Raw genomic sequence first — 16,203 nt, forward strand, 5'->3', positions numbered from 1 at the left:
TAAACGAACTCCATATTATTGAAATTCGTTTTGCGCCCGGTCGCCACGTCCGACGTCCAATAAGAGGCCACGTTTCCTAGGGACATTTTCGTCCCTAGGCGTGATTCCCACGAAGCGCGCCTTCCCATTGGACATCGGAAACCGCCGCGACGTGCGGAACGTATCGCGCAACATGGCGGCAAGTCGTTCGCTCGGCCGTTGCTTGTTGCTTGCGGTATCGCTCGGCTCGGCGGATTCGCGCCCGTGGGAGATCGTGAACCGCGTTCGCGGGTGTCTCGTGCGCGCGGCGGCCCGTCGCTCGCGAAAGGACGCGACGCCGACGAGACGGGCGAAGACGCGCGAAGCGCGTCACGTCGCTTCGCGTCGCAACGGACGCGGCCCGTGGCCCGTCGTCGCGGCACGGCCGATTTGGGCCGATCGCTGCTCCAGTGATTCCGCCGCTGTCACGCGCTTCGCTTCGTCATGTACCGAGCGACCCGCGCGTCGTCCCACCGTGTGGGAAACCGCGCCGTCGACGCCGCGAGAGGTAAGGACGCCTCACGCCAGGACGCGTCGCGCGACGACGCTCTCATTTCGAGGAATCGAGCATTCGAGCGCGTCGGCCGCGGCAGCAGGTTATGTTTTATGTTTTCCCTGGGTCTCGCTTCCTCCCTCGCTCCATCTTGATCGCAGCGAGACGGTTCGGCTTTTCTCTCTCTCTCTCTCTCTCTCTCTCTCTCTCTCTCTCTCTCTCTCTCTCTCTCTCTCTCTCTCTCTCTCTCTCTCTCTCTCTCTCTCTCTCTCTCTCTCTCTCTCTCTCTGCGCCGCGCCGCTCTGGGCCGCTGGCGATCTTCCCCTCCGCCCGCTCCCCCTCGATCCTGTGTCTCGGCGCGCGACATTTATCGCCTGTCTCGATGCCGTCGGGTTTTGCAGTTCGTTAATATCGCGCGAGGCGACGACCGGGACACGTTCGTCTCGACAATGACGATTTTCGTTTCGCCGCGGCACGCGGGACTGGAGCTAAAGCATCGGGTTAGAACTAAGAACTTAAACTGTCTAAACCAACATGGAGCACGAAGTACGATAATTGGGATGTTAGTTTTACTGCGGCGATTCTCTCCGCCTGATGGAGCGATCGTTTCGATTAGCTTCGACCGCGGTTCTTGAAGATTCTCCTGACGTTTCTTTTAATTTCTTTTTTTATATCTTGCGACTCTTGAATTATATAGCTTTGTAGCCGCTCTGTACATTTTCACTTGTCAGATCATCATTCTTGTTTTGCCTTTAGAGAAAGTATACTTATTCTAACGTCCAAACAACCTTAGGCAATGAGTTCTTTAGAATTGTTTATGAATTTTATTTAGAGCTTCGGCAGTATTATTTATGATAACTGCACAAAATTTATTTCTCATTAAGTATATATTTTTGTGTTTTAAATTTTTTATATAATTTAATATACATATTATTAATTGTAATATATTTAATTAATTATAATTATTTTAACATTGTTTTATCAAGCTCAAAGGTTTAAATGTTGTTAATAATTAACACAGGAAAACGGAAGAACGGCGTAGGAAAAAATGTAACAAAGACTTTACCTTCAATTGTACAAAGTAACGATGCAAGTCCACTGGTGAAAAGCGAGAGCAAGCTGGATGCCACCGAACAAGCAACAAATAAATTCGACGCGATCGAAACGGAATCCGTACTAGAAACATGCAAATCTCCTATATTCATAATTTACTCTCATAGTCAAGTAAGTATCTTGTGTTAAAATTTATAGTATGTCTTTGTCAGTTTCTTTATTAATATTTACATGAATAAGTAAGAAATATATATATGTGTAAACGCACGTACTGCAGCATTGTGTTTCATTTCATTTGCCGCAGGATCCAAATGCCGAAGTTACGAAAAAGAAAAGTCCGCTTGCCAAATATTTTTTCGATAATGCGCAAACTGTTTCAACTCGTGTTCAAGTGAAGGAAGAGATTACTCCTTACGTAGAACAATTCAAAACTGACGGTATGTAATTGCAATTCTGTTTACACATAATCAGCTTTTCTATTTTTAATCGAATTTATGATATTTAAAGAGACTGTGATTTATTTAGAAACACCAGTAGCTGTTCCAATTTATACGCCTTCTACGCCACATAGAATAAAGATGCCATCGGAAGATATAGACGAGGGTGCTACAATTACTACCAAGGACAAGCGATCTGTGATTTCATTACTGAGCCCGTTACAAGTAAAAAAGCCAGCAGCTCCACGTGGCCGTAAAAGAGGAACCTCCAATCGGTCTCTCGGTCATCGTTTGTCGAAGCCGCAGGGCATCGAAACGAACCATTCGATTACCGACTACTTTCCAGTACGTCGTAGCGTAAGAAAGAGCAAGAAGGCTGTATTAGAAGAGAAACAACGTGATCTAGAACGTAAAGTGCTTTGCCAGGTGGAGGATGGTTTAGAGGTAAAAATCCATGCGCACGGTCTAGCAGAGATTTTAGTTTACATTTCAAGCAAGTCAAATTATGGCAATTTATTTTCTATTGCAGGTCAGAAACTTTCCAGGGAAAGGTCGAGGTGTCGTAACGACACGAGAATTTGCTAAAGGCGAGTTTGTAGTAGAATATATTGGCGAGCTGATCAACCAGGGGGAGGCGAAGGAGCGCGAGGAGATATATGCACAAGATCAAAATACCGGATGCTACATGTATTACTTTCAACATCGTAATCAGCAGTATTGGTAAGAAGAGTTTGGATCTCGTGATCTCGACAAAATAATCATTCTCTATCTACGCGGCCTATCTAGCCTATAATGATTTAGATTGGGACAGATAGAACAGAAAAATCTGTAATGCACATGCTGATGACGCATATGATTTTCAGCGTTGATGCGACCGGGGAGTCTGACAAACTTGGCAGATTGGTGAATCATTCGAGAACCGGTAATTTAATCGCGCGGATCGTTGAGGTCGATTCAATACCGCATCTGGTACTTACAGCGAAGGAGGATATACCGATCGGCGTAGAGGTCACGTACGATTACGGAGACCGAAGTCGCGAATCCATTCGTCATCATCCATGGCTGGCGTTATAGCACACACACTTCCAATTTCACTATTTATAATGACATCGCGTTACGTTGTACAAAAGATTCATTTCATTTACGTTCCTCCCATGAAGGAACTATGTATAGCGCGAATTGTGTATAAATTATTTTCACAGCGAGACGCGGAATCTTTAGCGTCCGGACACGCGACTGTGCAAGCTTCTATGCTAGTGAATTCCAATTATTTTCCTACGTTACTCCACGAAATTGATTCGTTCGGCTAGTAAAAGATCACTAATATTGAATTGTTAATCACGACATTACTTGTTTTTGTATGTATTGGAAGAGTAAATATGATTTGTATGTTATAACATTTAGCTTTCTTAATCACAAGTTTGATGTAATTTATTAAAAAATGATTTTTTTAAAGGAGAGAAAGTATATTTCTGTCTTAATGTTAAACGTTTAACTTTAACATATGCAGTATTATCAATCGAATTAGACCCTTTGCACTCGGTATTTGAATTGCGTAATCGTGACAAATCGTAACAGCTTTCGTCTGGTATCTATTGACAGCGATCGAGCTTGGATTTTCTACATACTGGACAAAGAGTTCCTAGTTGAAGCGATTGTGTGTGATACGTAGCTACGAAAATGGTGTATCCCTCTCCTACTCTTTCGAAAAAGTATATATATACATGTATGTAATCATATAGCGCGACTATCGACGAAAGAGATCTTTTTGTTCAAGTATTTGTTTGCGATGCACAATAGCTTTGAGTGATTCACTGCCACATATTTAGATGCGAGAACTTGATTTCTCGAGAGACAATTGTACATAGCCTATACAAATGACACTTGCGAAAATGCGAACCTATTCTTTGAGTGTTTATATATATGTTCATCTTCCTTGAAATAATTACGTTAAGAAAAAAACAGACAATTATTATATTCTCATCCTCATTTCGCGTTGTAAGCTATTTATAGTACACACGAATATGCATCATTATTTAATATTTTATTGCTCACGTACTTTTACATTGCCGCTAGTTTGTTACTACCGCTCTAATTTGTAATTTACAATTAACGTTCAATTTTCGTTAAGAATAATTAAGCCTAATCTATTAAGCCCGATCTTCCCCATTCCTTTTTTTGAGCCTTCGACTTTAAAGAGTAATTCTAAAAAAATAGGCTTACATATAATATATACAGAGAAGAAGCAGTTTTTAATAAACATTTTTTATGCCGCCTCTTATCGCACGCAAGAATTCTTGTAGCTCCGCATATTGTATACGAAATATATACGGTTTATTTAAAGTTGCAAAATTTGTTATGTTTTTACATCTATTTTCTCTGAGATTTATCGCTTATTACAAACTTGTTTTTTTGTGTGATAATTTTCCTGAAAACAATGTGTTGCAATCTAATATAATATCTTTGTTCGTGAACTAAATAAAATAATTGCGAACGATTTTGTTGCCAGGAATGAAATTGTAACGCTATATTATAAACAATTATCAAAAGAAAATCTAAACGTCTATATTTTTTATGCCATTACGCATCTAATGATCCACGCGTGTAATTGAAGAGACATTTGTCAAACGTAATTTACAAAACTCAATGGACAATGTAACGTTACGAAAATACTGAAACGGTGGAATGTCAAATGTTAGCTCCATTCATAATTCTTTTTTTTAGAAAGGGAGAAGTTATATGATACATTATATGATTTGAGTGAAATATCTCCCGAATATATGTATCTCTTTTCTCTATCTTCCTCTTCTATGTAACGTTATCTCTAGATAGATGGAATTTTCATTGTACCTAATGTTATCTCTATAGACAGTTGATACTTATTTACTCTGTAAATACACATCCAATTTGGCAACAAGATACGATATGCTCGCACTTTGAATGTAATGGCATTCGTCTATACATCAGTTAATTGATTTTATTCCGTGCTATGTCCACAAAATACAAATTATGCACAATACAATAGTAATAATTAAAAATTAAAATAAATAATTTAATGGTATGAAAAATAAATAAAATCAGCAAAAGATACTTATAGTATATGTAAAGTTGAAATATACTATTTATTATAACCTGATAATTTCATCGAATTTTAACGATTTATTGATTGATTAGAAGCAAAAACTAATCATCTCTATAACAAATAACAATGCGTAAGGTTCAAATCAGTCGCACGGTTGCACGACGTCAACTACGGCGTTACGCTCGGTAACGATCAGAGAGGACTCGGGTAACGATACATGGGTTCGTATCCATGCTATGGTTCGTGTCCGAACTACTCAGATGGATCGGTTACCATACGAAAGTCTTGTGCAAGATCAGCAAGATTCTAAATCTTAAAAAAGCAGCGCCAAGTTTTTTACAAGAAAAATTTATTTATTTTATTTTAATTAAATATTTTTATTTTATAATGTTACCTCTTTAATTCTTTGTGATTAAAATAATTCTTTGCAATATTATAATTTTATCAAGGAGAATTAAAACTACTACGACTTGGGTTGATAGAAAGACTCTCAGGAATACAAAGATACATACCACATACCACTTGGGTTGAGTTGGGTAACACAATTTTGTTTTATTTTTTAAAAGTAGTTGCACAACAATTATTTTTCAAAGTATGTATATTCTCTTAGCTATTGGCGCAATTTAAAGATTTCACATCTTTTTTTGAAATACGTATCACTTAGGTTGAATTAGGTAACGCAATTTTGTGAATTATTTTGTTAGGGAGAAATAAAGCTACTATACATATCACTTGGGTTGAGTTAGGTAACGCAATTTTGTAAATTATTTTGTTAGGAAGAAATAAAGCTACTATCTTTTTTTTTACCTTTTTTTGAAAAAGGTAATTTTGTACTGATTATATGTATACACGAAAACTTGAGGGTGTGCAAACGAAAAATCGACCTGTTTGTGAATGTGCAAACGAAAATCTATCGATTAATGCCATTTTAAACACAGTATCCGTGTTTCGAATTTATCTACTGACATTGACCGTTTTCGAAACTTTAATTGTCAATAACTTTTTAACCAAGGGTGTGCAAACGAAAATCTATCGATTAAGACTATTTGGATCTAAGTTGCTCCATAGTTGAGGGGCTAATGTGAAGTTGGCCCCCCCAAAAATTGTTTTGTTAATAACTTTTTTACTAGAAGTGTGCAAACGAAAATTCAAAATGTGCATACATGTGCAAACGATGAGCAATCAAATGAGCTCAAAAAAATAAATTTTTTTTTAAGTTGGGTGGCTAACTTCACACGGGTGCGACGCCGCGACGGTACGCACGCAACACGGCGGGCATGACGGGTGGCGCGCGGTGCGGGCGGTAGCACGGTATCGATCGATGAGAGAGTTCGGCGCGCGCCCGGCTGCGCGTCGCGCGAAGGAATGTAAGGGGTGGGGATCAGTTCCCATCGAGACATCGCGCGGTACGGTTGCGACGCCGACGTCGCGACGCGGCGTGAATCCTTCGATCAGCTTCGATCGTAATCGACGTAATCGTATTCGGTCGCGAACGAGCGTGATGTGTGTGATGTGTGTGTGATGTGTGTGACGTGTGTGACGTGGTAACGAGCACGACGGTGGAATCCCGGGAATATCGACCCGCGATCGAGGCCGGCGTTCGCGCGCGAGACCATTTTAAATCGAGGCACACATCGGAGCCATCGAGGCATCGGAGTACCGTGCCTCGCCTCTCCTGTAAGTAAGTACGCAACGCTTCATATTTGTTCGACGCGAGTACGTGCGCTCGCGAATGCGATCCCATCAATTAACAAGTTTCGAACAATTTTTATCCGCGCCCAGCGCAGCGCGACGTTTCGCGAGAAGTGTCGCGCTAATGACACCGCGATTCTTTCCGTTTTCCGGGGTTCTAACAATTATTTTCGACAGTTCTATGAGAGAGTTCAGTGTTTTATAATTATTGTTTTTTTGCAGTGGAGATGCTGGTATCGGTGCAGCAAGTACTGTAGTTGTCAGCTGGATTTTCGCTCGCGAACGTCGCCGCGTCGTGAGTCGTGAGTGACTCGAGTGAGTGCGCCGACAGAGACGCGACACCGGAGTAGGACCACGGAGAAGAGGAGGAGGTCTGGGAGGCATCGGGTGACGGCGGAGCAACCGTGGGGTGAGCACTTGCGCGTTATTCGTTTATTATTTTGCTGTCCTGTGGCGGATTCTGTCACTTTCTCAAGCGCGACGTGCGTCGCCCTTACATTATACTCGACGCGTTAATTTATTACTCGTACGATACAAGTATCGCGTATCTTGGGCACTGCACGGCTTTGATGTAAAAATATTTCTGTTGCAGATCAACGCAGGGTCACAACTTATAACTCCGCTGTTGCGCATCGGCCGGTGAGTGATTTTTTTCATTTCAACGCGAATTAAAATCAAAGATAAAAATATAATTGAAAAAAATATTTTTATCTTTGTGTGTTTCTTTGATTTTAATTCACGTTATAACTTATTTAAGGACTATATTCGGGTGGGAATCGCGATGTCATTCGGCTCCAACGCGATGGCGGTGTAAATCAGCCGGGAAAAATTTGGAACGAGTGCTCGCGGAATTACATTTTTGTTCGCCATTGTACGAGCGAATACGAGCGAAGCTCGTGCGGCAATCGAGAAAGCACCGAGATGTCCGAGCACGCTCGAGCGACGCTAAAGTCAGATCGTAACGTATAGTCGAGTTTAAATGCTCCGCAAAAGGTTGGCCAAGACAATAAAATAAATTTAAGTGAATTATATATAGAGGATGGTTTACCAACTTCGGAAGAACTCTAACGGTAAAACACGTGACTGATTAGCTGACTAGGGGATGTTTCATTTATTAAGCGTATACTTATTGTTAGATATTTAGATCAAACATATAATCATACACGTAATAAAAAATGTATACGTGAACAAGAAAATGTATTTGGATGAGGCTTTCTAATCTTTTTTTTTTTAATCAAAAGTGCTATATAAAAATTTGTGTAATGATCGGGGGTCGGATGAATTTTATTTTTAGAAATCTCATAAGAACAAATATGTTTATTTTAAAATTCTTTTATATCGTTGTGAAATGTCTTGGCAGGATAAAATTTCGTCCTCCCGTAGTTATCGCGGCGTCCGCACGCAATCTGTGGCGCCACATGCCGGGATAAGCGCTCCTTCGATTTATTACAGATCGGCCAGCCTTTTTTCAAATTTGTCGTGATATTTCATACGACAGACTTTGCGATGTCTTGCCTTCCACCAAATCCCCGCCCCAGGTCCCCGAGAAAAACCCCCGCAGGATTTGTGATACCTGCCTGGGATTGAACCCGGATCTCCATAGCGTGGATCCACTGTCTAATAGCATTAGTGACTACCAACTCGCCTTTTCCCACAATTTACCTCGCGTAATTTAAAATATTTTATGAATCTATTGAAAAAAATTATTACTTAAAATTAAGTATATATATATATATATATATATATATATATACACACACACATAATAAATTTTGAACGTAATTCATTTGTTCCGTTTCCACATTTTGAGTACCCGCTTTCAGTATTCCTTTTGAATTAAACGAAGCAAAATGCGTAAAGATACGCACGCGTGCATTTCTCTGAAATTACTATTCCTTATTTCTGTGAGTAACGTTTTCGTTAGCATTCGTGTTGCAACGCGACTACGATGGTCGAGAAAGCTTTAACAGCGCGGATCTTCTTTAATCAACGTATAATTATTGCATAATTTTGGACCCGGGAAACTCTCGGATGTACTCCACCGTTGTAGAAGGACTCATAAATCAACCACCTATTATAGAATTCTAAATGTAGAAATTTAATGGAACAGAGAAAAATGCGTTATGGTGCTTTTGCACGATCGCTAACGTATTACACGCAAGAAACTGCTGACATCGACAAAGTATAATTTTCATCCAAATTCTACACGTTTTACCGTTAATTTAGAATAATTTATATATGATTAGATACGTAACTTTAGATAAGTAATATTTAATTAAAAATATGCAAATACGTCGATATAATTTCTTTTAATCTTTTAGAGAGGGGTAATTTGTTCATTTATTGTATATTTCCTAAAACTTTTGCGTATATAATCTCAATTGTATTGGAGATTGTTTAGCGATCGTGCGGAAAATACCGACATTCTTTACACACTTTCTAAGTTCCTAGAACACGATAGTCTTGAAAAAGTTTCAAAATCTTTTGAAGAGCGTATGTTGATAGAGCGATCGTGAAATGCGTTCTACAGGTGGCAATATACATATATACATATATATAGATATAGATATAACGGCAACTTCCTCATAGGTAAACACCTAATACTCGCCATAATAGTGATTCTTAATACAAAATTTGAGTGAAAGATCTCCCGAATATATATCAATAATATATCATATAATATAACATTTTATATACGAGCTCTTGCTGTTCGATTCCTCTCGTTCCCTCGATTCGTATTGTTTGCTCTTGTAAACTTGAAACATTAATTACTTCCACGAAAATAAAATACGAATCGCATGTATGTACAATTATATTCGAGATCAAAATATAATACATAATTTATTAACCAAGCGCGGTTATTAATGCTACCACCCACTCTACAATTCGCGAAAATCTCATCTTAAACTTGGGTTTGTGTTATCGTACACCACCAACACTGTGGTCTCTTGCAATTTCAGTTTCGCTACTCTAATCTGCAATTATCGTTCATCAACAAGGTCAACAGCAGCAATATATCGAATAAAATACACAGATTTCCTTCTTTTTCAAGTATAATTTATTATATTACATTCGATGAAAATATAGGCGCTCTTTGCAATTTAATTTGACTCACACTAATAGTCTAGATTTAATTTTCTATATCCTCACATTAGTTATAGATATTTTTTATATCAACAACTCTGAAACATCTGGAAAATATGTTTATCCTCAACAATACATCCGCGCAATATTAATTTTTATCAGTCACTCCAATATTCCATCTGCATAAAATTATTTGTACGTATTACTATTTATATATATTGCTTAAGCCCATAAAAATATTCTTGTCTCATATATATGTATAATTACAAAAAGATCAACGGTTAAGGGGTACGGAACGACAATCGCGAATACACGTAAATATGTCGTAACAACGTTTCCTTTAGGACAAATAAACATTTGTCCCCTCAACATGTATAATAAAAACATGGAAACATATAGGCTTATCATGACCACCATTATAAGACGAAGACTATTCTGTTACGAGAATTTATGTCACTTAAAAAATTCGCTGTGTATCGTAAAATATCGGAATAACTGTAAGTTGTAAAATTAATAGTGCCTTATGAACTGAGCGTTACCAGGTGTTTATATCGAACGATCGAGCAATTAATAATACCAACGGAAATTTTCTTCAAGCTGAAGACAGGCCGATTGAAATCGATTAATAGCCCATGAAAATTCAATAGGTTTGTCAATAGGGTCCTCGATGGGATCTCATCGGTATTGTAGCCAAATGCTATAATATATCACAAAACTCGGGTATAAAAGCAGAAGCAACAAAAAGCACAGAGATTAAAGATTCTGCAGTTACAAAATATCGGCCAAAGTTTAGGCTCTTATACTTGGAAAAAAAAAAAATCGCATGCGTTCTCGTTGCTTAGTTGTCTGCCGAAATATAATTTCTGTCGTTATACCCAAATCCTAACGCTCTGTATAAATAAATAACAAAATCAGTATAATATTCGCTAATTAAAATATACGTAATAACGTATATCATTATCGGAAGTGACATCCAAGTATCTATCTATGGAAAATGATACTTTGGCGCGCATCCTGATGTGTAAATATCATGTCTAATATTGTTATACGATCGGACACAATAATTATACTAATATACATCGATTTTCGCGCAGTTTTACGTCATGCAACGAACATTTCTACGACACAGCTCGACGAAAGTCATCACCATTTCATAATGTTAACACAATTTTGATTACGGGAACAGCTTTTTAAGCCCGAGATCCGAAAGAGCGACGACGGTGCGTCTCAACATGTTGCAACTGACGGAACAACGACGGGTAATAGTAGACCATTGGTGTTGCCTCCTGTCGTCACTACAACGAGACGACACGACCGGGTGATCAGTGCTGCACGACGACGATTCATCCTGAATCGAGGCGGACGACGTGGCCATCGACAGCGGTAGCAGAGTCTGTATGTCCGACGTCAGGCAAGATTTAGCCGCGTGATCGAGATAACAATTACCAACAAACAGAATCGTACGTCCTATGAGGATGAAATTCACTCGGCACAGTTCCTAGACCCAAGAAGAAAACTCCGGGATATCATCGCAGATATTTTTTAGCGCCTTTTTCTCTCAAAGCTGCATAAACGTTCGCGATTCATAAAATGTGACAGTGCTGAAAACAGCAAATTATTTTTTGATAATCGTACTCACCTGGAAACTGCACGGCGATGGTAAATCCCAGCTACGCGGACGACGATCTGAGGTGGAAATCCGTCAGCAATCATTAGTCATATCTTGACACATTCTAGCCTCGCTGCGTTCGTCAGCCAGAGCGTCGAGAATATCCAGCAAGAGCTCGCGGCTCAATTGTCTTAATTTTGGAAGTCTGGCGACCTAAATAAAAGTGATACTTCGTACGCACCCGTATAAACATTAACATTATTAAACGTCGAACGTATACCTAAACGTTTCTTTACCTTGCTAAAGTGATGAACTATCAGATTCAAAGCGTACTTCTTCATATCGATAGCTTGCATTCTATCGGCTGCCTCTAAGATCTGTATAACATTTTCGAAAGTGACGTTCATCTCGAGATTCTGCTTGCAAAACGCCTGGAGCCGGTTGTTCGCGAAACCGTAAAACACCGGCGCGGTGAACAGATATAGAGAGTCCTCGGGAGGCATCGAGACATCCGCGAAATAAATATATCTCAGCAAAGATTGGAATGATTCCGACGATGGTATCATCTCGCCAATTTGTATCTACATAAAAATTACATTCGCTACTTTACAATTTGCACTATACGCGTAAGATTATTGCGTTAAAATTTCGCCTTCCCTCGTCTAACAAGAGATTCGTCGACGTCGTGCTTTTTTCAAATAAATTACACGAACTTACGTTTACCGTATTATTCTCAGGCATAAAGGATCGAAACATTGCTTCGAAGTAGGTGCATCGCGCTGCGAGGATGGCCTTGTGCGCCGGTATCGGCACACCGTTCAGTCGCAACGTGATGTCGCAAAATTCCCGACCGACGCTCTTCAAGAACGCTTCCATGTCTTGCTCTAGGCTGGTTCCTAGCGAACAAACTCCGTGAAACAAGAGACTACTCCATGGTACACACATATCTCGCGTGATCGGCGTGATACCTACCGGTGACAGATTCATACTCGTACTTCGTGAATGTTCTGGTTTGCGGCATCTGTCGTCGTCTAATGATCTCCACCATCAACGGCTGATCCAGAGTCTCGAACTCCTGGCTCATCACGATTTCATTGTAATTGTTCTCCTTCACGACGAAGCTGAGACAAAATTCCTTGATGAAGTACAGCTTCAAGTGCACGGCGTTGCGCAACGCCTCCAAAACGTTCGCGTGGCTTATGGTTGCCTCCAGGTAGTTGACGCACAGCTGTTCTAAGCGTTCCATATTAAACTGCACGGCGAGACGATACACGTCCATCATAAGAAGTACAATGCGATTGCTCGGGGGATCCTCGATCTTGTCGTCTGGTCTCTTGGTAGGATCGATACGATCGGTATAAATGTAGTTTAGCACCATTTTGAAAGCTTCCGGGACGGCATCTTTTAATATCACCTGCAACACGATAGCCAAACTTATGAAACCACCGAAGAATAAGTTTTTGTAGTAAATACACTTCTTCAGTTATATTTTCTTTGTCTTTTATAAACTTAAGTAAATCTGGATCACCCACATAATTTTGATTCTTAATGGGCTAAATCGCCTACCTCCAATGGCGGCGCTTCATTACTGGACACGAATTGTTGTTCTATATACTTGTCCCGTTTTTCGCGCGCCTGCCGAATGCGCGCCCGGAGAAATTGCGAGCGCGCCGCCACCATGGCTACATGTGCCGGTATCTTGGTCTCCAGCTCGCCCACTATGAATTCTACATCGCAGAAGTTAGCATAATGCAACAGGTTTCCGAAATCATCGTGTAATGTACATTTGGGGTACGACGAGAACTGAAAGCGGTACATCTCGGCAGAGCGTATATTGTTGTCCACGGTGCCCCCAAAAATGAACATTGCATCTCCGATTACGGCGGAAGCGTGAAAAAGTCGACCGGGCGGTACCTGTGTGCATTATATATTATAAAAATAAAAACTACTTGTTAACATTCTTTCGTAACGTACGCGTGCCATTGCGAAAGAAAACGTTTGCAGATACATTAAGGTGGATCCAGATCAAGCAAAGAATTACAAACAAATAAATTTGTTTCGAAGAATATGCAAGTACGAATAAGTGCAAATTCACATCGTAAATACTTTTCTATTTATTAAAGATTCGTAAAAAAAGGGCACTTGTTTATTATTCGTTGATCGTCTTTGCTAGCTTGAATTCATCTTTGCAAGTCGTTTACCTGACTGTCTGTGGACGGTAAGATAACATTCCACGTTTGCGTATCGAGATCGTAACAGTGCAGATCATTGGACAGAGCAGAGTCAGCCGCGCCGCCGAAGACGTAAAGATGACGATCGAAACTGACCATCGTGTGACCGTATCGTCGCGCGGGCGGCGGCGGTGCGCCACGCAATATGTGTTCCGTCGATATGCGCGTCCACCTAAGAAAAATTAATTTACGATAAACAGAACGTTAGACACGCGAACGTAATGTACGTCGCAATCTACACGCGTTACAACGAAATTTACCGTCTCTCCTTAAAGTGAAACTCGAAGAGACTGTTGGTTGTCTTGGCCCCGCTCTGACCGCTGAAAACGAACATAGATTCTCGGGCCACCGTCACGGGAAAATTGCAACACGTCGGTGGACACTCGCCAACCTGAGTCACCTTCTCCCACGCTTTGAAATCGTTAGGCTAATGACAAACGTCGAACAAATTAAATTCAGATAAAATTACGATTTATGCAAACTTGATATCACGTATTTACTGTATAAATTTTTTAAAAAGTTATAAAGTTTATGAAACGAATATCTTACCGCTAATGATATTGTCCACATATCATTCAACCTGGCGTTGCCATCGTAGCCCGCAAATATCCATAATTTATTATCATATACGGCAGCACCATGGGCAGATCTTGGCACCGGAGTCCTATACATAAGTATATTACAATTGGATAAATTCAATAAAAAGTCTTGTGGCGGGAAGCAAAAAAATCTTGTGACACAAGTAATACTTGCACTCCGATAAATTTCCACTCTGACCACTGGGCAGACAGGAAGCGATACTCAAACAGATCATTCTTATTACTGAGATTGGAGTTGGAGTGTATATCTCCGGTGTAACCGCCGAACACGAACATCGACGCGCCGTGAACCACCGCGGAGTGGTGGTAGCGCGGAGCGGGCGGAGTGCCAGTTGCAAACGCTCTGCCCCAGGACTTCTCCTTCACGTCGAAGCGCAGCAGATCGTTCAGCATGCTCTTACCATTGTCGCCACCGAAGACGTAAATAGCATCCTTGTACGCCACGATCGTGTGTTTGCTGCGCCTGTGAGACAGAGGACAAAGGGGGAGATCAATCGGGCTGCGCCGTTGACAGTCACATCCTCAAGTCTATCGATGAAACATCGAACAAGTTATCCGAATGGAGCTGACAAATGAACTTAAGGATAAACCGCATCGAGATGTTCCATCAAATTGAACCGAGGGTACTTGGAGTCTCCAGGAAACGGCGAACGGTGGGATTCGTTCGAAAAGCGACGGTGCTGATTGACATCGCCTACCTGGCGCCGACGAACTCGTCGCACTCCGGCATGCGCTGCCATCGGTGCACCGTCTCGAACGGGCCGAAATCCAGGGTCAGGCACTCCACGTTGTCCATCCTCGTGCGGCCGCGGACGCGGACGCGTCTCATTCAACGGCAGGGGCGGGGGGAGGTGGAGTTGGGGACGGACGGACCTTGCCCACGGGCCTTAACCTACGACGTCGCGCCTCCGCGCGTCGGGCATAACCCGCCGCGACCCGCGTGCACGGGAAAGACGGGAACGTGAACGGCCACGCCGGTGAATGGCCCCCGAGCCCCGAGCCGCGTGTCCCGAGTTCCCCGACGACGACGACGACGTTCGCGCGCGCAACCGGGAGACGGCGGGCGCCGTGTCCGGGTCTCAAGCCATCGCGCGCAACTCGGCGCGTGAGATCGCTCCGCTTGCCCGGAGCGTGCACAGGAACGTCGGGACGATCGGGAACACGTGTGCCGTGGTCAGGGTACGGGTGGATCGGCGGAATCAATAACCGGCGAGTCGCTGTCCTCTCGGTCTCTCCCTCCGTCCCGTCCGTCCGTCTCTTTCCTTCTCACGTGCTCTCGCCTCTCACTGCTCTTTCGCCACACGGTGACGTAAAAAATCTCTCCCCCGCCTGCGCCACGCGCTCGCCACCGCCGCCGCGCGCACGTCGGCATCAATGAAAATTTGCATATAGTATAGCTACGTGAATGTATAGCTACGAGGGATCATTGAGGGATTGGACCGTGCGCGGAATTTTCGACTTTTCTATCAACATTTTTTTAGTAAATAAAAACTACCAATGTTTTAAAGTTAAACAATATTCTAGTTTTCAAAGACTTGTGTCAAGATATTTGAAAACTATTAGTAAGAAAATATTCTTTGTTGTAAGAAAACTTACTTAGGGCTGGTCTACATTGGGTGTTGTAAGTCGTGAGTCGTAAGAATTGACCAATCACAGTAATTCTTCTTGCGGTCGAAGAATAATTAACTGTGATTGGCCAATTCTTACGACTTACGACCTACAACATCCATTGTAGACCGGACATTAAGGTGATAAAGCCGTGATCCTAACCGGTTCTTTTTAGTTTTTTTCTTAGCACTAATCTTTTAATTGGCTTTATAGAAATGCAAAATTCTTGTCTAGAATTAAAGTACGCATCACAATCTAGGTCATGGTGGTCGAATTTATATGTGGTGGTCGTCACGT

General features: G+C 41.5%; 2 protein-coding genes and 1 long non-coding RNA gene across 4 annotated transcripts; 2 read left to right on the forward strand and 1 right to left on the reverse strand.

Moving 5' to 3' along the window:
• Positions 1 to 168: 168 nt before the first annotated feature.
• Positions 169 to 3,696, forward strand: Set8 (SET domain containing 8). Of its 2 annotated transcripts, none has more exons than XM_077417412.1 (6): positions 169 to 526; positions 1,533 to 1,735; positions 1,869 to 2,001; positions 2,090 to 2,445; positions 2,531 to 2,721; positions 2,865 to 3,696. In XM_077417412.1, the coding sequence occupies exons 1-6, from the start codon at positions 463 to 465 to the stop codon at positions 3,073 to 3,075; spliced, it is 1,158 nt and encodes a 385-aa protein (XP_077273538.1). In that variant the 5' UTR covers positions 169 to 462; the 3' UTR covers positions 3,076 to 3,696. The 2 variants fall into 2 exon arrangements, with proteins under 2 accessions (XP_077273538.1, XP_077273537.1); XM_077417411.1 differs by lacking the exon at positions 169 to 526 and adding an exon at positions 810 to 1,057.
• A 2,510-nt stretch (positions 3,697 to 6,206) lies between these two features.
• Positions 6,207 to 8,384, forward strand: LOC143903636 (uncharacterized). Its single transcript, XR_013258761.1, has 3 exons — positions 6,207 to 6,764; positions 6,998 to 7,184; positions 7,368 to 8,384. It is a non-coding gene; the product is annotated as an uncharacterized LOC143903636 (long non-coding RNA).
• Positions 8,385 to 11,498: 3,114 nt separating this feature from the next.
• On the reverse strand, positions 11,499 to 15,629 carry Lztr1 (Leucine zipper like transcription regulator 1). The gene is made up of 10 exons (XM_077417408.1): positions 14,997 to 15,629; positions 14,453 to 14,761; positions 14,249 to 14,363; positions 13,960 to 14,126; positions 13,670 to 13,871; positions 13,035 to 13,382; positions 12,441 to 12,882; positions 12,186 to 12,364; positions 11,765 to 12,049; positions 11,499 to 11,681 (listed from the first exon to the last, which is right to left on the reverse strand). The coding sequence occupies exons 1-10, from the start codon at positions 15,125 to 15,127 to the stop codon at positions 11,562 to 11,564; spliced, it is 2,298 nt and encodes a 765-aa protein (XP_077273534.1). The 5' UTR covers positions 15,128 to 15,629; the 3' UTR covers positions 11,499 to 11,561.
• Positions 15,630 to 16,203: the final 574 nt, after the last annotated feature.

This window comes from Temnothorax americanus, unplaced genomic scaffold (genome assembly GCF_048541705.1).
Source record: "Temnothorax americanus isolate GAGA-0224 unplaced genomic scaffold, ASM4854170v1 Scaffold49, whole genome shotgun sequence".
In the NCBI taxonomy this organism is placed as follows: domain Eukaryota; kingdom Metazoa; phylum Arthropoda; class Insecta; order Hymenoptera; family Formicidae; genus Temnothorax; species Temnothorax americanus.

Excerpts from the sequence above, each read along its gene's own strand:
- Set8 (XM_077417411.1), top strand. The coding sequence starts at position 961 with ATGACGATTTTCGTTTCGCCGCGGCACGCGGGACTGGAGCTAAAGCAT. Across the intron at positions 1,736-1,868 it reads TAATTTACTCTCATAGTCAA|GATCCAAATGCCGAAGTTAC; the intron begins GTAAGTATCTTG and ends CATTTGCCGCAG. Across the intron at positions 2,722-2,864 it reads CATCGTAATCAGCAGTATTG|CGTTGATGCGACCGGGGAGT; the intron begins GTAAGAAGAGTT and ends TATGATTTTCAG.
- Lztr1 (XM_077417408.1), bottom strand. The coding sequence starts at position 15,127 with ATGAGACGCGTCCGCGTCCGCGGCCGCACGAGGATGGACAACGTGGAG. Across the intron at positions 12,883-13,034 it reads ATGAAGCGCCGCCATTGGAG|GTGATATTAAAAGATGCCGT; the intron begins GTAGGCGATTTA and ends ATCGTGTTGCAG. Across the intron at positions 11,682-11,764 it reads TAGTTCATCACTTTAGCAAG|GTCGCCAGACTTCCAAAATT; the intron begins GTAAAGAAACGT and ends ACTTTTATTTAG.